The 23,611-nt window shown below is 62.7% G+C and overlaps 3 protein-coding genes and 1 long non-coding RNA gene across 5 annotated transcripts; 1 reads left to right on the top strand and 3 right to left on the bottom strand.

The window, feature by feature from the left end:
- Positions 1–570: 570 nt before the first annotated feature.
- On the bottom strand, positions 571–7,277 carry MCRIP1 (MAPK regulated corepressor interacting protein 1). Of its 2 annotated transcripts, none has more exons than XM_053893365.1 (5): positions 7,186–7,277; positions 2,515–2,570; positions 2,302–2,420; positions 1,704–1,805; positions 571–1,494 (listed from the first exon to the last, which is right to left on the bottom strand). In XM_053893365.1, exons 2-5 carry the CDS (start codon positions 2,520–2,522, stop codon positions 1,430–1,432), a joined length of 294 nt encoding a protein of 97 aa, XP_053749340.1. In that variant the 5' UTR covers positions 2,523–2,570; positions 7,186–7,277; the 3' UTR covers positions 571–1,429. The 2 variants fall into 2 exon arrangements, with proteins under 2 accessions (XP_053749340.1, XP_019321465.1); XM_019465920.2 differs by lacking the exon at positions 7,186–7,277 and adding an exon at positions 6,978–7,052.
- A 361-nt stretch (positions 7,278–7,638) lies between these two features.
- PPP1R27 (protein phosphatase 1 regulatory subunit 27) lies at positions 7,639–8,869 on the bottom strand. The gene is made up of 3 exons (XM_019465917.2): positions 8,541–8,869; positions 8,304–8,454; positions 7,639–7,982 (listed from the first exon to the last, which is right to left on the bottom strand). Exons 1-3 carry the CDS (start codon positions 8,728–8,730, stop codon positions 7,859–7,861), a joined length of 465 nt encoding a protein of 154 aa, XP_019321462.1. The 5' UTR covers positions 8,731–8,869; the 3' UTR covers positions 7,639–7,858.
- Positions 8,870–10,466: 1,597 nt separating this feature from the next.
- LOC109276774 (uncharacterized) lies at positions 10,467–11,501 on the top strand. Its single transcript, XR_002084833.2, has 2 exons — positions 10,467–11,086; positions 11,234–11,501. It is a non-coding gene; the product is annotated as an uncharacterized LOC109276774 (long non-coding RNA).
- A 1,114-nt stretch (positions 11,502–12,615) lies between these two features.
- Positions 12,616–22,210, bottom strand: P4HB (prolyl 4-hydroxylase subunit beta). Its single transcript, XM_053893362.1, has 11 exons — positions 21,994–22,210; positions 20,866–21,072; positions 19,311–19,444; positions 19,037–19,174; positions 15,800–15,904; positions 15,489–15,614; positions 15,107–15,307; positions 14,659–14,779; positions 14,362–14,543; positions 14,174–14,260; positions 12,616–13,513 (listed from the first exon to the last, which is right to left on the bottom strand). Exons 1-11 carry the CDS (start codon positions 22,142–22,144, stop codon positions 13,433–13,435), a joined length of 1,533 nt encoding a protein of 510 aa, XP_053749337.1. The 5' UTR covers positions 22,145–22,210; the 3' UTR covers positions 12,616–13,432.
- Positions 22,211–23,611: the final 1,401 nt, after the last annotated feature.

Genomic DNA, 23,611 nt, shown 5'->3' with positions numbered 1-23,611 from the left:
ACCAGCCAGCGCCCACTGGCAGCGAGCCAAGGCGGCTGTTTATTGCATGACCTGTCCTTCCTGTGCCCCTTCCCTGGGGAGCCCCCCTCCCCCCACCGGAGAAGATGCCTCCTGGAGCCACCTGTAGGGCCCCAGAATACTCTTCCAGGAAACAGTGTTCCCAAAATAAATTCCAGTTTGGCTTATCTGGGCCTGGCCTGCCAGGGCTTTCCAGGTTTGAAGGTCAAGTGCACTTGGGTCTCTCTCAGGGCTCAACGGCCACCCCTTTAGCGAAGCCACTTCCCTCCAGGGTCCAGCACGGAGGTTCAGGGCTGCAGAGGGAGGCTGCTGCCTGCAGGGCCCCGCCCTTAAGAGGATGGTCCCCTGAAGAGCATAGAGCCACCCCAACCGATCTCTCCTCCAGAAAGCCCCACGTCCACCTCCCACAGCCCCCCAGGAGGCCTGAACCCCCCCTAGAGGATCCCAGGGATCAGATGAAATTTCTGGATTCTGGCACCTGGACCGTGACCTTGGACCTCTAGCCCCGCGTGGGCTGCTGGGACAGGGGCCTGACAGACCAAGGGGGGCCGATCCAGCGCCACCCGCCTTTATTCACTGGTCCTTGGGCTTCAGTCACAGACACTTGGCTTTTGGAGAGCACAGGAAGAAAGGGGGGCCCTGGTGACCGTCCCAGCACACAGCACAGGGCCAAGGCCAGCCTCATACCCCTGCCCAAGGGGGCTGCTGTGGCCACAGGGCCACAGACAACAAGGGGCTAGGCCTGGTTGCCCAGGACCCCTTTTGAGCGGGTGCTCGCAACATCCCAGGCCCAGAGGGCTGGTGCCAACCCGAAGCTGATGCAGGGAAGGACAGGGCCAGGCTGGACAGTGGGGTGAAGAATTAGATGCTCCCCAACGTGTCCAGGCCAGAGAAGCAGCAGGAGTTGGTAGGGAATACACAACAGGTTATGGAAGGGCCACCTTTGTCCTGCCTCCTGGCCACTTCAGGGCCAAGGCCAGCCCAGTACCACCAGCCTGGGAGACGGCACAGGCCCCCCAGGTCTCCCTCGTGACCTTGGAAGTGGCCGGGGGGCAGGGGGGTGGCGGCAATGGAAGGTGACGGGAGGTGGAGGGGAGTCAGAGCCGAGGCCCTGGGGTGGGGGCAGGCAGCTCCGAGGAGACAACTACAGGGAGAGTGGGGGCTGGCAGGGTCCAGACCCGCCCAGGGGCAGGGGCAGCTGGAGACCCCCTAGGAAGAAAGGAGGGGGCTCGGGGAGGAAGGGCAGGCCTTGGCCACCAATCGTGCCCCTCCCGGTCCTGGGGTTGACAGCCCCCTGGGCACACGGCCCCTCCCCCTCCCAGGAACTGAGCCCACGGGAGACCAACATCGGGTGGCACCCGGGTCTCCCAGAGGCGGGGGGGGTGGGGGGGGTGGGGAGGGGACACCGGCTTCAGGACTTCTTGGCGTCAGGCGTGCTCCGGCGCTTCAGGTCACCCAGGTCGATGGGCTTGAAGGCTGTCAGGGGACGGGGCGGTCAACGGTGGCACAGACGGAGACCGGGCCCGGGCCCCCCATCCCGTACCTGCCTCTGGAAGCCCTGGGCCTGGGCCCGTGCTGCCAAACCGCGTCGCGAGTGGGCAGCCTTCTTGCCCTCCGCCCTCCACCCTCCGCGCCGCGGGGCCCCTGGCCGGGCCCCTCCCTCCCGGGTCGTCTTCCCCACTCACTCTTCAGACTGGGGTTGGGGACCTTCTCCACGTACTCCTCCACCAGGCCCCGCTCGCTGCCCGACATCTGGCTCCGCAGGTCTCGCTCCACTCCCTGCCAGGCTGCGGAGAGCAGGGAGGACGTCAGATCCCCCAGCGCGGCCGGGCGGTGGCAGGCGGAGCCCACGCGCTCAGCGCCCTCGCCCCTTCCCAGCCCTCAGAGCTCCGCCCCTCGTCTGTAGGGGGCTGCGGTCACAGAGACACGCGGGACCCGGCAGCTCTCCTCCAGGAGGCTCTGGGCCTCTCCCGCCTCCTGGCACGCTCATCACGCACATGCTCATGTGCCCCGGCCACACTTCTGGACACCCCTGGGTCCTCCTGGGGTGCACCGTCTGCCCGTCTTCCACAACGGTCCCCTGTCCTCAAGTAAACCTGGCCTGCTCCAAATGGGGCCTGTCCTAGGAGCTGCCCGCCTCCCACTACAAGGACCGGGTCTCCTCACCAGACAAGTCCCCAGTGACCCCAGCTGCCGGGCCCCTGAAGGCCAGGGGAGAGCCCGTATCCCGGAACGGCAAGAGGGGGGTTCTGGAGAGTTCCCGGCTGGCGGTGCCCCGCGTACCTTCGTAAATGAAGCGCACATTCTCCTCATGGGCCGGGGTGAAGATCTCGCTGCTGCTGGGGGGAGAGCGGGGGCTACTGTTCCTCTTGCCGTTGTAGACGACTCTGGAGACGGGGGAACTGGAGGGGGCCCAGCACGTGAGGAAGGGCTGGGGGCAGAGTGGGGCCCACCCCCTGACCCCTGGGCGAGGCCGCTCCACAACCCGAGACCCACCTGGTCATCGCGGGGGTGTCTGGTCCTCACGCTCCGCTGCCGGGTCCCCTCGGCCTCTAGAAGAGAAGCCCAGACGCCAGAGGTGGGACCGAGTCGCGCTTCCTCCCTCAAGCTGCCCGCCGGGGTCCCTCAAGGCTGGCGCGCAGCCCCAGTGTGGGCAGAGTCAAGCACGTGGAGGCTGGGGGCCAGCAGCCGGCACCTGCGCTCAGAGCAGCCTCGGTTCCGGGCAGATCCCGGCGCCTGGGCCACCGCTACCCAGGGAGCCCCTTCCCCCGCAGTCAGGCAGCTCGGGAAGGCGCCGGCAGCAGAGCCCAGATGCCCCCTTTCCAGAGTCCCGGGACGCCTGTCAGGGAAGCGTGGGCCTGCGGGAAAGGGCTGCCACCATCCCAGTGAACCCCACCTCCACCCTCACTGCCTGCGGGGCCCGGGGGCTGTCTCCACTGAGCCTGGTTCCCTGTCTACGGGGCCATGCTTCCTCAGTGAGGAGCCGAGCAGAGCCGGAGCTTCCTGGTCCCAGAGGCCGGGGCGCGAGTGACCTGGGGCCCTGGACACAGAACCCAACGGGGAAGGAGGGCCGGGGTGAAGGTGCGAGCCTGGAAGCAGCAGCTGGGCCTGACCGAGCGACCGAGACCCTGGGGTGCTGCCTGCTTGCGGCCATAGCCCCGGGCGGGGGTTACTCTCAGGCTCACTCTAAAACCAGCCAGCTGGACAGGGTTCCCTCTCTGGTGGACGACACAGCACAGGGTGAGGACGCTGCCTACTGCCCACACGGGGCCGGTCCCAGGCCTGGCCTCGGGACAGGACAAGCCTCGGTGCCAGGGGCGGACGGAGGGGGCCCTGAACGCAAGAGCCCCCGCCCCTGCGGCCCCAGCGTGCAGCTACAGGCCTTCCCAGAGGGCCGGAGCGGCGGGACGCTGTGGACACCCGCTCTCTGGTTCGCTCGCCGTCTCACCAGTGATCAGGCATTTGAACACCCGCACGGCTGAACGCGAGCCCAGGCGGCAGAGCAAGAACAACAAAAAAAAGCACAGAACCAGCTTCCTGGAGGGTGCGTGCAACCCCGTGCCCCTCCCTCACAAAGTGACGTCTTCTTTCTTGGACTCAGGGGTCTCCCTGCCCTGGTCCTGTCTCCCAGGCGCCGGCCCCTGGAACACCAGAGCAAAGGGGGAGCCCTCTCGGGCCTAAGGGTGCGCTGGTCGACCCGGGGGGCTATCGGCAGTGGGACATGGCGGGGAAGCTCCGGTCCTGCCACAGGATGGCCCCCCGCCTCAGCCAGGCCCCCCTCTCCTCCTGTACTTTGCTCTCCTCAACCCCGGAGGCCACTGCTCAGGGCACCTGCCTTCCCAGCCTCACCCGCCCCAATTCGGGCCTCTCCCCGCACGGCAGCCTCTGCCTCTTCTGGCCACAGCTTCTGGGGGCCCCCCGGCCTTTGTGGGCACTGTGGCGTCATCTCAGGGCCGCCTACTCACCCTCTCGGGCTAACTCAGGTGCTCACCCCCTCCTGGCTCCCGTCGCCCTGCCTACAGGCACGCGCCTAATGGGGTTCTCTGGACACCTCACCAGCTCCCCTGTCCCTGCAGACCTAAGGCCAAACCCGGGTTGGGCCCAGAGCAGCTGGCCCGCAGGGGTGTGCCTAAGACCAGAGCCCTGGACCCACAAAGCACTCGGTCCCCACACCAGGGACCCGGCCCCACTGCCTGCTGGGCTTCCCGACCAAACCAGGAGCAGGATGAGGTCACATCAGTTCCCTGTCCCAGGGCTGTGCATCTGTCAGCAAAGGCCCGCCTGTACGGACATCCTACTTTAGCTAAGGAGGTTTCTGCTACTCTGGAAAGACAGGACTGGCCACACAGTCAGCAGGTTCTCACCCCCTGGGAACTTGAAGAACGAGGCTAATATAACATTTACAGGCGCCGCCTTCTGCCTCCTTCTGCAGCAGAAAATCACACCCCACCCAGCTGACTCTGCCACAGCCTAGGTCCTACCGACCCGTCTTCCCAGGAACATCTGGGTCCTCCCACCCCCTCCAGAGCTCAGCTTTGGGCCCTGGGTCTTCACCACCAAGACCTTGTACTGCCCCCCCCCGCCCCCCGGGCCCTGCCACCCGGCAAGACTCGGGGGCACTGAGAGACTTCTCCTGCAAAGAGACCAGGGGCCTGGTGCCTTCCTGGAGACAGAAAGGACAGTGACCCGCCACTCACTCACCCTCATCACCTCTTCCCATCTGCAGCCGCCCCTCCTCCATCTACCATCCCCCACAACACGACAGCCAGCTGCACCATCATCCCCCACCCTTGTCCTAATTCCGCTCCCCAAATAATTCCCCACCCTGAACGCCCTGGGCCCTCTAAAGCCATCAAGCCCTCAATCTGGCCCCAGTCTGTTTCTTCAGGTGTCACGCATTGCTGGGCCCACCCCCAGACACAGTATAAACAGAGCCGTCTCTGCCAGCTGCCATCGCCACGGAGAACCACACGCTAATGCCCCCTTTGTGCGCCTTGACTCTTATCCAAGCCCACGGCAGGGCCCACGGCAGGGCCCAGAACCGTTCTGTGGCTGGAGATCATCCACCCCCTGCTCTGCTGCCTCCAGGGAAATCCCTCCCTCTCTGGACCTCAGAGAACTCACTGAAGCCAAAGCAGCCCCCAAGATGGCTCGCCAGGTTCTCCCGCTTGACAGGGACCCCAGCACAACCACGTGGAGCTACCACCTCAAACCACACCTCTGTGGCTCCTCGTCCAACAGGACCACAGACACGCCCTCAGACAGGACCGTCCTAGGAAGAGCGCCCTAACTGGGCACTTCTGGGAGCGGAAGGGCCACTGTTGACCACAAGGCACGACTGTGGACAGTGCTGGACACACCGAATGCAGAGCCAGCCACTCAGAGGAAGGCAGAGGCCCAGAAAAGTCCAGCATATGTGAAGCGGCTGCGGTACCCGCCAGCCACAGCAAGCACTTGCTACGGGCTGGTTACAGGCTTGCTGGGCACAGCAGCCCGGCACCCAGCAAGGCAGGGTCTGAACCCCAAGGAGCCCTAGCCTCTGAGCCTCCGGGGCAGCAGACAGGGCCAGGCCCGGACAGCTCAGCCGACCTGAGCCCTCCGGAGCCCACCACTGCCCTTGCCTGCACCCCTGCCAGGTGCCGGGACACCCCTGACGTCAACGTGGCTGTGCTCAGAGACAAGGAGGGAGTCTTCCAGATGGGTGAATTTTGTACCTTGCCCTTCCATGGGAACCAAGGACTTCAGAGACCTCCTAGGGGAAGGCAGGGCACTGGGAGGGGGGGGGGACCCAAAGCCCAGCCTCTGGCCACCCAGTCTCAAATTCTCCCCCCCCCCCCCCACAGCCATATGCTTTAGGACAGGAAAGAAGATGCTACTCTGTTTTCCAGAAAAGTGACAATGAGTATTCCAGAATTAGAATCGGTGATGCAAACGGTGGGCATTCCTTTAGAATTTCCGATGTTAAATTTTTCTTAGATTCCGCTTTCCCATCACATCCTGTGTCTTTGTGGTACTCAACAGTTTCAGCCACTAAGACTTCTAGAAATGATGTTACCCCAACAACAGCCAGAATACTGCTGTACCCCACGTCCAACAGGGGCTTTCCCTTGAAGACCCCTCAGGCCAAGCCCCTAGCACTGCCCCACCCCCACCCCCTCTTTTCTGGCTGCCGACAGCCGCTCCCATCCCCAGCAACAGACCAGCGCCAGCCTGTGCACCCCCCACCACGTGACCTGGAAACCTCAGCTCACCCCAAATCAAGCCCACGCCCCGCTTCCTCTCCTCCCCACTCCCACTCTCTCTTAAAGCTCTCTACCCAGGACTCCCTCACTGCTCACCACAGACACCTCAGGGCCTTTGCTCAAGGTGTCCCCTCTGCCCAACACGACCTGACTCATCCTCGGGAGTCAGCTACAAGACAGCCTTTTCTTGGAAGTCTCCCTGGGGCTGGGCGGAGAATACAACTTTTGCACCTCCGTATCATCTGATGTTTACGACAGCCCGGTGGCCTTCGTAATTAGAAAGCCGACCCCCACACGGCTTCCACCCCATCTCTGGAAGCCCCCTCCGGTGGTCAGGCCCTGCAACCCAGGGAGCTCCCCGAGGGCGGGGCAGACGCAGGCCCGTCTTCCCCCCCGTTCCCACCCTGCACCTGGCACCGCACCACCTGGCCTGCGGAGGCCGGGGCTGTGGGAGAGGCTGGATAACGGAAGGCAGGGAAAACGGCGGGGGGCCTGGCCAGCTGCATTCCAAGAGCCAAGGAGCATCCTCAGGAATGCTCCCTTCGGAAAGGGGGGAAGGCAGGACATTTGTCAACCACCGCGGCCGCAGCTTCAGAGAATGGAAAGGGCGGGCCCATCGCTGCCCCTTCCGCGCCCGTCTCCCCCGGGGGGACCCAGGCGCCGCGTCCCGGGACAGGTGCGGACCGGCCCCGCCACGTCCCCACGCCCCCTCCTCACCGCACCGCCCGCGGCGGGATGCGCGCCCCCCCCCGCCCCCCCCCGCCAGCAGGCCCAGGGACTCAGGCGCAGCGGACGGAGCGGGGCGCCCGGTCCCGGCCCTCCGCGACCCCGCCCGGGCCCTGCCCTCGCGAGCCGCCGAGCCAGGGCGGGTCCCGGCCGCGCCCGCCCCGCCCCGCCTCCGCCCCCGCCCCCGCTCCCGCCTCACCTCGCCCGCTCGGCCACCGCCGCCGCCGCCAGCTGGGGCCCGGCCGGAAGTGACGCCACCACCGCGCGCGCAGGCGCAGGCGCGGGGGGCACGTGACCGGCGCGCGCGCCTGGGGGCGGGGGCGGGGCCGCTGGGGGCGGGGCCAGAGACCGGGGGACCGCGGTCCGGGCGCCTCCGGTTTCGTTAGGTCCGGGGTCGGCGGGGTACCGGCGGGAGCGGGGGCTGCAGAGCCGAGGGGAGCGGAGCTGAGGGCTGGGGACGCTGGGGTTCTGGGAGTCGGGGGTCGGCGGGGTCAGAGACCTCAGACCCCGGAGCCCCGAGACGCTGGCTCCCTTCCCTGGCGCTGCCCCCTGCACCCCCAAGCCTGGCGCTGGGATGGCAGGGCCCACTGACCACCGGAAGCGGGAGAACCGGGACGGCCCCGTGCCCAGTAATCAGGCTACCACCAGGGGCTGGGGAATGACGTTTATTGAAAAAGTAAAAAGTGTCACGATAAAAAAAAATTCACCTGGAGAAAAAGCCAGGCCAGAAGCGTGGGGGGTGGGGGTTGTGCCCAGGTACGGGCTCCTGGCCAGCTGCCGCCCCTACCGGTGGGGCAAGTCCTCGTACGTGGGGGAGGTGGGCACCCAACTTCTCTCCGGAGGGCCAGAGCCCCGGGAGGGCAGGGCTGGGCTCAGTCCATCCGAGTCCCTTGGAAGAGCTCCACCAGGTCCTTGAAGTCTGGGTCGATGAGGTCTGAAGGCAGGTCTCCATCGTCGTTGGCTGCGTCTCTGTCTGCCCCCAGGGAGATGAGGTACCTGGGGTGCAAAGGTTGTGGTGGGGGGAAGGCGGCCTGCAGGATGTTCACCCCAACCCCGGGGTAGCAGGCTAGAGTCCTGGGGTGCACCTTTTTAAAAAAAATGTTTCCAGGAAGGGTGAAGAGGAAGAAACTTTATCCTCCAGAAACAGTGGCTGACTTTTCCCGTTTGTTCTAGGGAAGGCAACAGGGTAGAAAGGAGATCCTAGAAGCTCTTAGGGCTCTTAGCTCTACTGCCAGGGCCGCCTTTCAGGAGACCACATCCTGGAGGCCACCTGAGGTCAGGGCATTTGGGATGAAGCCCCTGGCCTGGCCCTCTCACCTGGCTATGTCAGGGTACCCGTCGCTGCAGGCGATGTGCAGGGGCGTCCACCCAGTCTCGTCTCGCTGGTGAATGTCAGCTCCGTACTTGACCAGCAGCTTCACGCACTCCAGGTTTCCAGAGAGCACGGCTTCGTGCAGGGCGGCCAGGCCTGGGCAGGGCAGGCGGGAGGGGTCAAAGCTGAGGTCTTCCCCCCCAACACCCCACAGACCCTCGGCTGGCCCCACAGGCGCTCACCTGAGGGGTGGATGGTGTCCAGGGTGACTTTCCGAGCCCGGATAAAGCGCCCTACCTGCTCCAGGTCACCCTGGCGGATGTGGTCTAAGAACAGGACATCGTTAGGGAAACGCACGCTGCGATCGGCCAGCATCCGCCGGCGCCGATGTCGTGGGCTGTATCTGGCGTAGCGGCTGGTCCTGCTGGGCATCCTGGGGGCTGTGGTGGGTCCACCTTGCGGGGACCCTACTGCTCGGGGGAGGGACGTGTCCGGCCCGGATCAGACAACGCATACAGGCTCTTCCCGCGCCACCGCCGCCCCGTGCTCTCCTGTGATGAGGCCACCTCCCTCTTATATAGGGCCCGCAGTGCTATATAAAGCTGCGTAGTCATGCTCACACCGGGAGGGACTGAAACAGAGCAGCTCTGCCCTGCACACAGGATCATGTTTCGTGGCTCGTCTTTCAGCCCACCTGTCGCTCTGCCCCGGCCAAAGGGGTCAGATCCTCCCTGGCCACTGCTGTCTGCCCCACAGCTGGGCCTAGAAGGTGCCTTACAGAGGGCAGGAGAAGGCACTAGAAGGACAGGACCCATAAGGACGGCAAGCGGGTACCAAGGGCATGGAGAGGGCCCAGGCATCTCCCACAGTCCTGGGAGCTCAGGGAAAAGGCCCGAGGTCTGGTGGGGGTGGCTGCTCCCACCTCCTGAGAAGCAAGGGGCTGCCCACATCTGAGGAAGCACAGGGTCCTGACCATGCCAGCACAGGTCCAGCCCCACCCATGTCCCCCCCCTGCCACTTGTCACCTTCCAGCTGGGCCTGCACCACCTTGCCCTCCCGCTGGGAACCTTCCCAGGTTAGAATGTAAATAAATGCCTCTGCTTCCACTAGCCCATCCCACCCTGCCCCCCAGGTAGCCCTCCCCACACCGCCCTCATTTCCTTCTAGCCCCGTGCCCTCCACCCCCATTTCCTCTGGCTCCAGGCTCCTGCCGCTAACTGCCAAGGACACACATGCTCACACCTGAGGGAGCATTCAGTCTGCTCCCCTCGGAAGGGCCATCACGGCCCAGGTGACGTACGCACTCTGCCCGGTCCGGGCTTCCCTGTGAGAACGTAACCAGTGCGGTGCGTCGAAGATGCCCGGCAGGCTGGGCCGGCGCTAGCAGTCCACCGCGGCAGCCTGTGTCCAGGGGTGGCCGAGACTTTGGCGGGGAGAAGAGCCAGTGGAAATGAGCCTTGTACACAGGAGCAGAGCTGGGCCAGGAGCTCACGGGGTCGGGGGGGCAGCGCCCGCAGCACGTGCTGTTGGCTAGCTGGGTGCGTTTGGGCTGCTATAACAAAGGGCCAGACTGGGGGCTGAAACAAACTTTATTTCCGGGGCACCTGTGTGGCTCGGTCACTTAAGCGGCCGACTTCGGCTCAGGTCACGATCTCATGGACACTGAGTTCGAGCCCCACATCTGGCTCTGTGCTGACAGCTCCGAGTCTGGAGCCTGCTTCGGATTCTGTGTCTCCCTCTGTTGCGCTGCTCTGTGTCACTCGGTCTCTCAAAAATAAATGAACATTGAAAAACAAAACAAAACTTTATTTCCTCATGGTTTTAGAGACGGGAAGTCCAAGATGAAGGTGTCAGCAGGACTGGTTCCTTCTGAGGGAGAATCCAGGCCCCCTCCTGGCTGCTGGTGTCTGTCTTTGTTCCCTGGCTTGTAGAGACATCACCCCATCTCTGCCTTCATGTTCACACGACCTTGCCCCGTGTGTGCCTGTGTCCAAATTTATAAGGTCACCAGTCATTGGATTAGGGGCCGCCCTACTCCGGAATGACCTCGTCTTGAGCGACCACATCTAGGACAACTGTCTATTTCCAAATTAGATCACATTCTGAGGTCCCGGGGGTTGGCACTTCAACTTAGGAATACTGGAGGATGCAGTTCAAGCCATGACACTGGCGAGAAGCCCCCGGGGAGTCTCTGGAGTCCTGAGTAAGGACAGAACCAAGGCTGACTGGCACTCTTCTTGGGGGTGGGGCCGGCCACCTGGTCACCAGCAGCCTTGCATCACCAGGCTGGTCTCCATCCAACAGAACCAAATCAACAAATGTATTTAACACCCTCTAGGTGCAAAGCCTTGGGGCCAAATGCTGTGGAGAAATGGGGCACCGCCGAAGACAGACTCCCTGCCCTGACAAGGTTTTTCTCGGCTGGTCTCAGAGCCCCTACCTGCTGGCCGGGCCTGGCCACCATGGAACCCTCCTCCCAGGCCAGGCCCTGCAGGGCCCCCGATCCAAGGGTGGTGCCTGGGGTTCCTGAGCTTCAGGGCTCAGAGGACGGTGCTGGGTGACCTTAACTCCTAGTCACCTGGGAGGAGTCAGTATACTTTCTTCTGGCGTGTTTACAGGAGAAAGAACTTTCCTTTGATGTGAAGATGGCCTGTTCTGGTGTCGCGGAAAGTTCTGTCTGCCCTCCTTGCTCAGGGGATCAAATGAAAGAAGGCTTTATGAAGCTGCCACCCAGGCCTTCCCGAGAGTGGCCAGGCCTCGGGCTGGAGACAGGCCCCGTCCTACCAAGGTGAGCTGAGAGCTTGGGGGTTTTGGCTTTTGGGTTTCAGCTTGGGCCAGAGAAGGGACTGGTGCCCAAAGTGCCCCCCACCCCATTCACAACAGACTCCCCTGAAAGGTATTTAATGTGCTTTTAATTCTTATCTGGGCACTGGAGCTGTCCTCTAAACCATGGGCCTGGCCTGAAGCGTCTCACTTTGGAACCTTTTGTCAGAAGCTGGCTGTGAGCGTCTCACCTAAGAATGTTGGTTGGCAAACCCTAACTACCTGTAACCACATCAGAACCACACCTGTATTCATGTGGCTTTCTTCCTGATGCCCGTGTGAACCCGCGATCTGGCTTGTACGATGTTAGGTTTCTACCTTCTAGAGGAATAAAGCAAACCAAAACATTTAATGCAAAAAGCCCACTTTGGAAAGTCCGAGGGGTGCGACTAGTGGTGCTTTTTATCCAGCAGAAAACAGGAGCCAGAGAGCCCACTGGGAGACTGGGTGCAGGGCCCACTGTACAGCCTGTCCCTGCCGGCAGGCTCTGAGGCCTGAGGACCTGGGGGGGCAGGCGGGGGAGGGGTGTCTGGTGCACCAGGGCAGTAACTTCCTGCCACCTGGAGAGAGAAGTGAAGGAGGGCAGGGGAGAGGAAGAGAGGGAGATTGGGACGCCCGGGCTGCTAAGCCTTAACTGACCACCCTGAGTGTGCAAAGTTGCCTGCTAATCCGGCAGCCCGGCCAGGTTTTGGACTCCACCCCCACAGCCTCCCAGCAAATCCAGGCCCTGGAATGTGCTAATCAGCTGCCTCTGCAAAAGGGGAAAGGTACGGGTGATTCACCCGCCGCTCCCAGGAGCACATGACACCGTGCTCCCGCCCGGTCCCAGCTCTCCATGCGGAGGGGCCTGGCTCTGGCGTAGTTGGGTCCACAGGGTCACCCACACCGGTCGCTGGGGGCAGGGAGCACAGGATTGGACCCCGCCTCCCCCTCCCCCGTGGCAGCCTCACTCTGTGCCGGGTTTCCTCCTCTGGAGGCTGGAGGGCGTGCGCCCCCTGGGGGAGCAGCTCACATTTTGGAGGGCAGGGCCGCCGTCCTCCCACTGAAGCTGAACGGCGCCAGCTCACCTTTCCGCGGCTAAGCGTCTCATTGTGCCAGCAGGACTGAGGCCCCGCACACCTGAACCCGGGAGCGGACCAGCTGGAAAGCTGCCGGCACAGGCCACCAGAGACTGGAGAACGGGGGAAGGAAGCCCGGCTATGGGCGGCGCTCACCGCGGGCTACTGAGCTGGGGAGGCAGCACAGGGGTCTGGTCGGCGCTGCCCAGAGTGCTCACACCGGGTGCTCCCTGCCCGCTGGCTGTGGACCGTTCACCTGGGCGGGGGGCGGGAGCAGCGCCTCTACCTGGTGACCTGCAGGCGGTCACCACCTCGGGCTGACGACCCAAGAGACTCCTGTGGCTGCCGTGTTGGCGCCACGTGCCAAGAAAGGCCCTGGCGAGAGGCCCCACCCGAGCCCGGGCCCCAGAGGGACCGTAGAGCAGAGACAACGAGAGGTAGTAAAATTTCAATTTTATTTGGCCAATGTGTTCAATTCCAATATTGTGGTAGAAATGCCTGAAAACTGTCAACGTTTGGTTCGGCTCAAGCACTCCTGACCGTTTCCCAGCCTGGAAATGGGAGGTTCTGCCTGGCACGGGCCTCAGGTTACCCCGGAAGTCACAGAACGGGGGGCCTGGCTCGGGAAGGATGGGGGGCTGCCCGGGGCTCGGCCGGCACCCACCACCCCTCCGGGCACAGAAGGCCCCCCGCCTTCCCCACCGTGCCAAAGCGTCCATTTAACCAAACACCGGGAGAACCACGCTCAGCCATGGCAACGCCAGCATGTGGAGAGTGGCTGTCCAGGCCGGCCGGGCCCCTCCCCGAGCAGGGGACAGGAGTCTCCGGGGAGCCACGGCCAGAGTGGAACAGACACCCTGACGTCCAAAAATGTCTAAAAATCCCACCGATGGCATGTTCAAAAGTGACAGTATAAACCTAACAGGAAGGAGGCTTCACCTGCCCGAGATTCCAAGACATTTTAACGAGCACTTTGGACAAAACCATGTACGAAAAAGTACATCACGATTTAAAAAAAAATGGCCCAGAAGATGGGCTGGCCTGGAGATAAATCCCTTTCCAAAGATTGAAAAGCAAAGGGTGATGGGTTTCGATTTACACGTGTGTTAGAATGAAGTGTTGCTTCAGAAAGTTCCCTGCGTTTCCGATGGACGTTCCCTCCTTCCAGGGAGGGGCCCCAGCTTCCGGAGGCCGCGCCGCTGGGTGTGCGGCCCTGAGGTGCCGTGTCTGGGCGCCAGGGTCTGGCCTCCGTGTCACAGTTCATCCTTCACAGCTTTCTGATCGTCATCTTCCTCCAGGTCAGGCTCTTCCGCCTCTTCCAGATCTTCCAGGTCCTGGGGCGCAGCAGGAAGAGGGAGGGAAGCAAGCACGTGGGTCGGGAGGGACCGGGAGGGACCGGGAGGGACGGGGCGGGGCCTCGGTCAGCCAGACATTGGCTGGCCCTTTGGGCAGAAGCAGCCAACCGTCGGCTCTCAGAGCTTCTGCCCACAAGACGGTGCAAGGGGAGCCCGGGACCCCGGGACCCCAGCCTCCAGGGTTTGTGGGGCCGCCGACAGCCCGCCGACCACACCCCACTGAACTGACCACTGCCCTGGCCCCCGCCCCCACACCACCCTGCCCTCTGGCCTGGGCACAGACCGGCTGCCACTCTCCCCAGCCGCCCACGGCTGCACGGACAGGCCCAAGCTGGTGTCCGGTGGGACGCCTCAGCCAGCGGCCGGGGAGGAGGGTCCGGGTCCAGCGCAGTAGGGAGCCTCACGGGACGAGTAAGTCTCTTAAGCAAATGTCAGCATTTAAAGGCCCCTCTCGGGCGCTCCGTACAGTGTGTTCATCGGGGAGGATGGCTTTGTGGGGCACGGGGAGGGCTTCCCGGCAGCCCCCCAGCCCGGGTCCCCGTGCCTGCCTCAAGTGGCGCCCACGGAAGCCTGTCCCACGGACTACACGGTGTGACCCAGAGGCTGGCCGTGGCCGGGCGGAACCAACGTGCCACTTACATCGTCGTCTCCGGCCCCGTCCTGCCCACCGCTCTCCAAGAACTTCTTAAAACCGTCTAGTGTCCGCTCCCCGTTGTAATCAATGACCTGGGGGGGGGGGGGGGGGAGCGAGAATGTGAATCAGGGAGCCGGTCCCGCGCTCCCCGGCCCCGCCCCCCTCCTCCCCCAGCCCCCGGCCGGAGGCGCACCGCTCTGTCGGCGCCTGCCGGGAAGAACTTCAGCGTGGGGAAGCTGTGCACTTTCACGGCCTCCACCTCGTTAGCCGTCGAATCCATCTTGGCGATGACGACGTTTTCGTGGTCCTTGTACGTCTCTCCCAGCTTGTCCCAGATGGGGGCCAACTGTTTGCAGTGCCCACACCACGGGGCGTCTGGAAGAGAGCGGCGGAGTCCCCCCCTTGGGCCGAGGAGCCGCTTTCTGCCCACCCCCGGCCCGCTGGCCCTTGTGGGGAGGACGCGCGCACGAGTGGAAGAGGCTCCACTTACAGAATTCCACGAAGACGTTCTTTTTCTCGTCAAAAGCAACTTCTTCGAAGTTTTTCCCAACCAGCACTTTGACGGGCTGCTTGTCCCAGTCTTCGGGCAGCTCCTGGCTCATCAGGTGGGGCTGGGGGGCAGGCAGAGCAGGGTCAGGGATGGCTCAAGACCCCACTGGCCCCTAGGACCCCCACCCCGGCCTGAGACACACAGGGACCAGAGCTGCTCACGGAGCCTCGGGAGAGGGCCGAGCCCACGGGGTCGGGGCTGCTCGGTGCTCCCCAAGCAGCGGGACCACCGCGTCTCTCCCCAAGCATCTTCACGCCGTCTGGGGCCCCGTCCGCAGGAGTCCACGCCCAGCTCGGACACCTTCCAGATGCAGCCGCAGGGAGCCCAGGACCCCAAAGGCCGGGAGGCCGGCGTGGGCCGGCTCCACCTCGGGATGTGGCTCCCCCACCTTGATCTTGCCCTCCAGGAAGCGGTGGCAGAACTCTTCAATCTTCGCCGCCGTCAACTCGTCCGACTCCGGCTTGTACTTGGTCATCTCCTCCTCCAGGGTGATGAGGCGCACGGCGGGGCACTCCTCCTTCTTGAGGCCGAAGAACTCCAGGATCCGCTGGTTGTCCGTGTGGTCGCTGTCGATGAAGATGAACAGAATCTAGGGGAGAAGCGGCAGGTGAGGCGGGGGGCCGCAGGCAGCTTCCGCTCCCCTGCCTGGCTGCTTCCCGCCACGCACACTGTGCAGACTCGCACCGCCACGGCCCGGCCCTCCCAGAGGGACCCGGGAGCCGCAGAGAGCCCCGGGCCACCCTGCAGCCTGAGTCACTCGAGCCGCTCACCTTCCCCTTGAAGCGCTCGGCGGCCTTCTTGAAGTTGCTCAGTTTGCTCTCATAGTCAGACACGCTCTTGGGCAGGAATAGCAGGATGTGAGTCTTGATTTCACCTCCGAAAATCTTCGGGGCTGTCTGTGTTGTAAACAGAGGTTACTGGGTCTGAGCCACAAACTAAGCCATTTACGCAGAACATTCTCTCAACGGCTGCAATGCCACCGCTGCAACGATCTGTACGTGGGGGTTCCCGGGGTCGGGACCCCACGACCCTCACACACCGCCCCGCCCTCAGGGGTGCAGGACCCACAGGAGAGCCGCACCTGCTCAGTGAACTCGATGACCAGCGGCAGCTGGTTGTGCTTGATGAAGTCCAACAGCTTGTCTTTGGTGATGTCCCCCTCGAAGTTGTTCCGGCCTTCGTCAAACTGTGGGCACAGAGAGGGCTGTGAGAACCTCGGTCCTCCCAAAGCCTCCCATGCCGCCCGCCCCGGCCCCCGGAGCCCAGGTTCGGCCCGGCACAGCAACCCGGAGTTGTGATAGCAGAAGCCACACGCCTCTGTCCACCGAACAGAGCCAGATGAGGGCTGCAGACAGCAGCCTCTTCCGGGCACTGAGCCACAGCGACACCAAGGGGAGAGCGTGGGGCTCTTCCGGCTGCAATTTCGTGCTCTTGCTCAGAACACGCGTTCTCCCGAGTGTGCTATGCCCTCAGATCAGAGCAGAGTGACAAGGGACGTCCCGACAGACTCACATCAGCCAGGTCTGCCCTCCACAAGGTGGAGGCTAGAAACCAGCAGAACCCGAACACGCTCACCACTCAAATGCAGTTGTCTGGGAAAAACTAACTTTCACAAGACCTTCTGATTACACGTAACTGTTACTTAGACGGACGAGTTCTTATTTAAGTAGGCTCCATGCCCAATGTGGGGCTTGAACACACAACCCTGAGATCAAGAGTCACTCACTCTACCGACAGAGCCAGCCAGACACCCTAGACGGTTAGGATCTTAGAAACATTTCTCGGTTCTGATTCCTGACCTGGTAAAAATCAATAGATAGAACCCACAGCAACAGAATCTCTTTGGGATACCCAGTAATATCTAAGAGTTTCAGAGGTCCTGAGGCCCCGAAGCTGGAAGGCTGTTGCTACAGACCAGAGAGGCCCACGGGCAGCCGTGCAGCCAAGCTGCAGCCCTGGCTCTGGGTGGAGCGCAGAGACCACTCCCAGCACAAAAACGATGCTGCGTCTACACCTGTTCGCACGAGCATCTCATCCTTCCCTCTGAACTCTCGAATGAGTCCCACAGAGAGAAACGACTCACCTTTTCTTCCCAGTCATTTCCAGTTACACTTCCCCAAAGGAACTTCCAGAAAAGCAGGCGGCCACTCCCTGCTCCCGCCAACATCACATTACAGCCTGACCTTCATTCAGCTCGACTACGACACCGGCTGCTAAAGTTAGACCAGATCAAGGGCCAGGTGCCAGGGGCCACGAGCACAGCACCCCCAGGAAAAGCTGAAGCCTGCTCTCTCTTCCCCAAACCCAAGGAGAAGAGGGGAAAGGGGATGAAAAGCCAAGGCCAGGGGGCCCGGCTCCACCAGGCATGCTCCTGAGCCCCTACCAGGGGCACACAGGCCCCCACTGCTCCAGAACCGTACTGCCAGCCCCTCCGAGCAGTGGGCGGTGTGCCCAATTTCATGCCCAGAGGCCCAAAGAACAGAGTTGCCGCACGCACCTGTCTTGAGACACAATCTTTTTAGTAATGGGGTCACGTCACACCACAGTCCCCGTCTACTTCAGTAAAAAGCACACAACCAGCCTTCATTCGGCCAGGGACAGTAGTGAAGCCCAGCCCCGTCAGGCCACAATGACAAACATCCCCAAAAGGCGCAACGCTGCAGGCAGCGGAGGACAGGCCTGGCCCGACACCTACTCCTACCCCTCGGTTTCAGGAAAGAAAAGCAAAGTAACCACCAGGACGAATAAAGACACAGAATAGCTCTCAAACCAGAAGTCCAACTGCCAGTGACCCATGACCCAAGCCGCCATCCGAGCCCCCGTCCTTCCCAGCAAGTGGCCTGCCCTGTCCCACTAGGGAGGTGCCTGACTCAGTGAGGCTGCCCACAGCGGCCCCTGGACAGACCCAACACGCTGCAAGAAATGGGATCGAACAACCTAGAGAAAAGGGAACAAGAAAGACTGAGGAAACGAGCATGATGGAGAAAACGGGGGCCGGCCCAACAGAGCCGGAAGGGGCCAGACTTGAGCCTCCTCCTCCTCCTCGTCCGTACGACGGTCTGTGACTGCAGCTGGGACCCATACTGACCCACGCGGCACAAAGTCCCCGGGGTCCTGCCAGGCCTCTGCTCAAGGCTGCCCCCCAACTGGCACCAGACCCAAGGGGTCACGTCACCCAGGCCGCGCCCAGTGCCCACAGACAACGGGGAGTCGAGGCCGGAGGACGCCTGAGAACTGGCGCTCTGGATTTTCAGGAGGTAGGAAAGCACGGTTTGGACGCGGGATGGCACATGGGTCTCGGCGGTCTCTGAGACACCCTCCCCCTCCGTCAGCCTCAACCTCAGGACCCAGGACTCTGGCCACCCGCAGAGGCCCATCCCACCCAGTCCCACCCGGGCCCCCCATGGGGGCCTCATAGTCCCTCCGTTCCCTCGGGGTGGGGGGGGGGGTGCTACGAGGATCTAGAATTGTTTTGAGGAAAGCAAGACTACAGAAACACTGGAGTGGCAAGGACGCTAGAACAGAGCCACCCGGAGCCACCCTGGCGTCCCCAGTCCTCAGGAGTACAGCCGGGAGACACCCTCACCCCTCCCTGCCAGCCCCTGGCAAGGTGCCAGATGAGGCAGTTTCTACACAAGGTTACCTGTCTTCAGTCACTCGGCCCAGATGCCCTACACGTGGGGCGCACACACACAACGGCCTTAGACCAGAAGCCGGCGACCTTTCTGACCACAGGGTTTCCTGCTTTGCTGGAGTTCCAAACCCGCCCTCTTCCCACCAGGACAAAACAGGAGCGAAAGGCCCGATCCTCATCCCCGAAGACACGCCTCCTGCCCCCTGCCCCTCTCTCCTGATTTCTGCCCTCCTCTGCCTGCCACCTGCACGGCCTCCATTTCCAGGGATCAAAAAGTTGAACAAACAGGAGTGTCGGCCGCACGGCACCATCAACGTAACTGATGCCTCATACTAAGAATCACGTGCTTAGAAAAGATTAGGGCGGCAGACCTTCCTGAATATTTCGCCATTTTCTTTTTTTCGGAAACACTAAACACTCCAGAGCAGCTCTGCCTTCATCAAACACGGCCCTGGAGCTGCCACTCGAGCCGGAACAACGGGCCCACAGCGCAAAGTCTGAAGGCCACTGTCTGAGTGGCTCCTATGGTCTGATGTTGCCAACAGGCCCCCGATAAGTCCAGCTGGCGGTCCAGCGCCGCCCGGGCAAGGTTCTCAGGGGCTGGAAGTGATAAGGAAAGCAGCCCCCCCCCCCCCCCCCGCGGTGTCTCCATGCCCTGGGCGGGGCTGCCGGAGGGCCACTTACCTTCTTGAAGAGCACAACCCCATCCTTGTCCAGCTGGTATTTGGAGAACACGTCGCTGTTGGACGTGATCCCAAAAGGTATGTCATCGATGGCCTCCGCTGCCAGCAGGAACTGCTTGGCAAAGTCCGACTCCACATCCTACAGAGAAGCAGCAGAGGTGGCCACTCACCCAAGCACCGAGGGTCCCGCCCGGGCCGCCAGCAGGACAGACAGGCAGTACCCAGACCACAGGGAACCTTTCCCCGACGACGGGGCGCGGTGCCGAAGCCTCTACCTTGAAGAAGCCGATGACGGTCACTTCGCTGGACTCCAGCAAGGCCTCCGCGGCGGCCCTGTCGGGCAGCGTGCTGGCGGCGGGGCCGGTGCGTTTCTTCAGCCAGTTCACGATGTCCTCAGCTTCTCTGCCAGCTGCACCCAAATACAGGCGGGTTCCGCTGAAAACCAGGGCCCACCCTCCCTGCCCGTTCTCCGAGCTCTCTGCCAAGACCGGGGCTCAACACTCTCCTTCCAGAAGAGGAACCATGTCTACGCGCCTGTGCAAATCCTAGCGCTAAGAGCACTATTCTGCCTCTTGAGAAACCGGGACTGGGTGTGAAGCAGGGGCGACGCAGCGGCTGCCCCCAGGGTAGCAGAATCACGCCGCCGCCCCCTCCTCTAAGCCCTCTGCGCTTTCTAAATCCCTTGACACTTAAATTCATCAAGCACACACTTTCCCCCAGTGCCCTCACTCTAGGCTCCGTCATAATTAAAGATGTAATGCAATTCAAAAAAAATAAAATAAAAAAAGGCTGCTTGGCAAATCAGCTCGACCCCCGCCTTCCCCGAGCTCTAGCTGGCCTGGGACATAAGGACCGCTCAGGGGTCCCTGACCTCGGCCTGGCCCTCCCACATGCCTCCCAGACCAGCAAAATGAGAGCGATCAGGCTTCCGCACACCACCCAGAGCTGACAAACCGAAAAGGTAGAAGCCTGCTCCTCCTGGGACTAAGGCCAAGCCCTTCCTCCCCTCAAAGCATCTGGCCACCTGGCCCGGCACAAGGAGGATGCGAGGCTCACGCTTAGGATTCTCCTAAGTGGCAACGAGATGCTGACTCATCAGTTACAGGTGGAGTTAGGAGCCGCTGTCTCATTCACCAAACCTAAGCGCGAGCGATGGGACCGTGGGAACCCTGCACTTCCTGTCCTGAGAGCGAACCCAGGCGAACGCGTGAACAACAAAACAGCAGCCTGGTAAGAACACCAGAGCCGCAAACGTCAGAATCAACGAGGCTGCTCGAGAGCATTCTGACAGAAGAGCCACAGAACCGGTTCTATGGACAAAAGTCTCTCCTCTTGTCCCGGTACCTACCAGGCTACAAAGGGGCCCAGGCCCCAGGAGGCAGCCTGAGGGGCCGGGCCTTGCATTTGAGCTCTGCCAGGACAGGTGAGTGACGCCAGCCTGTCACCCAGTGGCTCTCAGCCTCAGCCCCTGCCCTGGGGAAGGCCCCGGGCACTTGGCTTGGCACACCGGACAGTCCCAAATCGCTACACCTGTTGCTCCAAGCGGGCCCGAGGGCCCTAGCCTTCCTCCTCTCACTGGTCAACCTTAGGACAAGCCTCAGCTTGCCACCCGCCCCGGAAGGATGTCCCTCTCTACCTGACGCACTCTTCGGGGATGGGAGCACTTTCCTCACGAGAGCGTCAGAGGCTGACCTCGACTGAGAATCCAGTCTGAGACCAGGTTCCCCGCCTTGCCTCTGAAAGCGGGCCTCCCCACCTCTCAGGTCTCTCCCAAAGGCTGCAGGCACACCCCCGTCTGCAGGGAAGAGAAGGGCGGTGCGGCAATCACACCTGTGTACTCTCTGGGGGCAGCAGTGTCTCCGTTCTTGAAGAACTTGATTGTAGGGTAGCCACGCACACCATACTGCTGAGCCAGATCGGACTCCTCGGTGGCATCTACCTTTGCCAGTCTGATCTCCGAGCCTTCCGCCTTCAGCCTGCCAGCTGCTTTGGCATACTCGGGGGCCAGAGCCTTGCAGTGGCCACACCATGGCGCATCTGGAAAAGAAACGGATGCTGGAAAGCAGCGTCGACCAAGTTCCACCGCTTCCCCCACCTTCTCCTGGCACTTCCTTCCATAAAAATCTTATCTACTCACCAAGATAACCCCCCTGAACCCACAGGGCTGAGCTGATAGCTTGACGCTCTTGGGCAATATTGGTACAGAGGCCACGAACGACAAACTGACACCAGACCCCAAGCTGCTTGGCACGGGACAAACGACGGGTGACTTCCCATCATCTGCAAGCAGTGAGGGCGGTCATGTCCCTGGGATCTCCCAGAAAAGTCAAGAAGCCAGCGCCTCGGCACCTGTACGCTCAGCAAGACCTAGTCGTGAATGTGCAACACACACCTGTGCACGCCTGCCCCAAGACTCCCACTTAAAAGTGACTCTATGCACTGTGGGAACACAACTCTCTGCCAGCTCAGGTTAGCAGCTCTGGCGGGCTGGAGCCTTCCACCCCAGGTAGTGCTTACACACTTATAAACACAGACGGGCGGTGCTGGAGTCTGGGTGACAGCACTGCTAAAGCGAGCTGTATGGGGTTGAAGGTGGGGCGCTCTGGGATCAGTCCTGGGGGGCGGTCAGGGAGCTGGACCCTGGCGTGCTCCTCTGTATTGGTGGCAGCTGACACCAGGCTAAAGGAGGGCCCCTGCCATGTGGACGTAAGGCATAAAGCATGTCCTGGCTGTCGGCCTGCGGCCAGCCTTGGGACCCGGCTCAAGCAGGAGGGATGCCCCCAGGACGTGGGCAGCGCGGGGACGCCGACAGCAGCTCTGCGCGCCGCACCAGCCCGGGACTGCGCCTCCGGAGGGGGGGCTGGATGCTGACAGCCCCGGAGACCCCCGCCCGTCCCGCCGGCCCCCCCGCGTCCCCGCCCCGCCACGGCGAGGCCCGGCCAGGCCGGCGGCACTCACAGAACTCCACCAGCAGGTACTTGTGGGCCGCCAGAGCCTCCTCGAAGTTGCCCTTGTGCAGCACCAGGACGTGGTCCTCCTCCTCCGGAGCGGCGGCGCCCGCGCGCGTCAGCACGGCCAGGGCCAGGCAGAGCAGAACGCGGCGCAGCATGTCGGCAGCGGGCGCGGCGCTTCGGTTGGCGCCGCCGGGACAGCGAGGCCACGAGAGCGCGCGCCGGCCGCCCCGCCCCTATAAGCCCGGCCGCCGCCGCGCGCGCGCCCGCCTGCGCCCACTCTCGATTGGCTGGCGGGCTCCGGGGCCCACCTCCAAAGCGTTCGCATTGGCTGTCCGTTCTGGCCCCGGACCCCGGATTCGAAATCGCCATGGGGGCTTCCCTCGCCCTCGCCCGAGATTGGCCGAGGAGCTCGCGCTCGCACTCTACCCGGTTTTTTCATTGGCTCCCCATGGAGAACTTTCTCTCCCTCGACTTGTGAATGGTGGCTTTCTCCTACACCTTCCGCGGGTCTGGAATGGCTGCTACCTTTGGAGGCCAGGATCTGCGGCTCCTGATTGGCCAAGAGATACGCGCACGCCCGCGCGATCCGTCGTCAAACGTGGCAGTGGGGCGGAGCTCCCGAGTGAAGGGCGGAGCTGCGTCTGCGCCTCTGAAACCCTTCGTGTTGCATTCTGATTGGACGGCCTGTCCTTAACTGACACCGCCCCCCCCCAGCTCTGCGAGTCGGAAGGCGAGCCTACGCAACTTCCGGTGCGCGTGAGGGTCGGGCGGTGCGTGCCGCGAGCCCAGCACCGCGGGGCTGGCGGGGCCGACGGGGCCGACGGGGCCGGAGGGGCTCGGCCGTCCCGGGCGGTGCCGGCGGCGGGTCGGGGCGCGGAGGCGGCGCGCAGGTGGCGCGGGGGACGCCGAGGCCGAACGTGATATGGCCGGAAGGCCGGCGAGGAGGCCCACCAGAACGGGCGCAGGAAGAGGGAGGTTGGGCCGCTGCAGCTGAGGGTCCAAAAGCGGGAGACTCGGGGTCTCGGGGGAGGCCGACTCGGGGGGCCGCGCACCTGCCTCCCCGCCCGCTGCCGATTCCTGCTGGCTGTCTGCGAGCCATCCCGGGCCCCCGGGCGCTGCCCTCCGCGGCGGTGACCACCTGCCACCGAGGCGACGGGAACTCCCGTAACTTTTTTATATTCAGATGTTGCGTTGGTATTTTGTATACGTTGGGCTAAATTAAAACGTTTGACTAGCTTCTAGAAATTTTAAAATATCGGTTGTGGCTCCCACCCTATTTTTGCTGGACGGCGCTGCTCTAGACTGATCCGCCGTCCCTTTCCGTCACTGCTCAAAGCCTCTGCCACCACGTCTGCCTTTCCCTGGCAGCCCGCCCCACCCCCACCCCTGGAACAGACCGTTTGTCTCCAGGAAACCTTCCTCTTCATTTGTATTCGCTTCCTCTGTTGCGAAACGCCACCACCAGTAGCTTTGAGACTTCTCATCAATTTAATAACATGGCAGGAAGAAGAGAAACGCCCACGTTAAATGTACACGTTGGCTGTAATAATCTCCTCATTTCAGAAATGGTAAGACAGAAAAAAACACGCATTCGTGCTTTGGAGAGTTCACATTTGTCGAGT

The sequence above is a fragment of the Panthera pardus genome, unplaced genomic scaffold (assembly GCF_024362965.1).
Source record: "Panthera pardus isolate Hobbes unplaced genomic scaffold, ASM2436296v1 HiC_scaffold_3, whole genome shotgun sequence".
NCBI lineage: Eukaryota > Metazoa > Chordata > Mammalia > Carnivora > Felidae > Panthera > Panthera pardus.
Note: the sequence above shows the minus strand (reverse complement) of the source record. Positions and strands in the feature narration are given on the sequence as shown.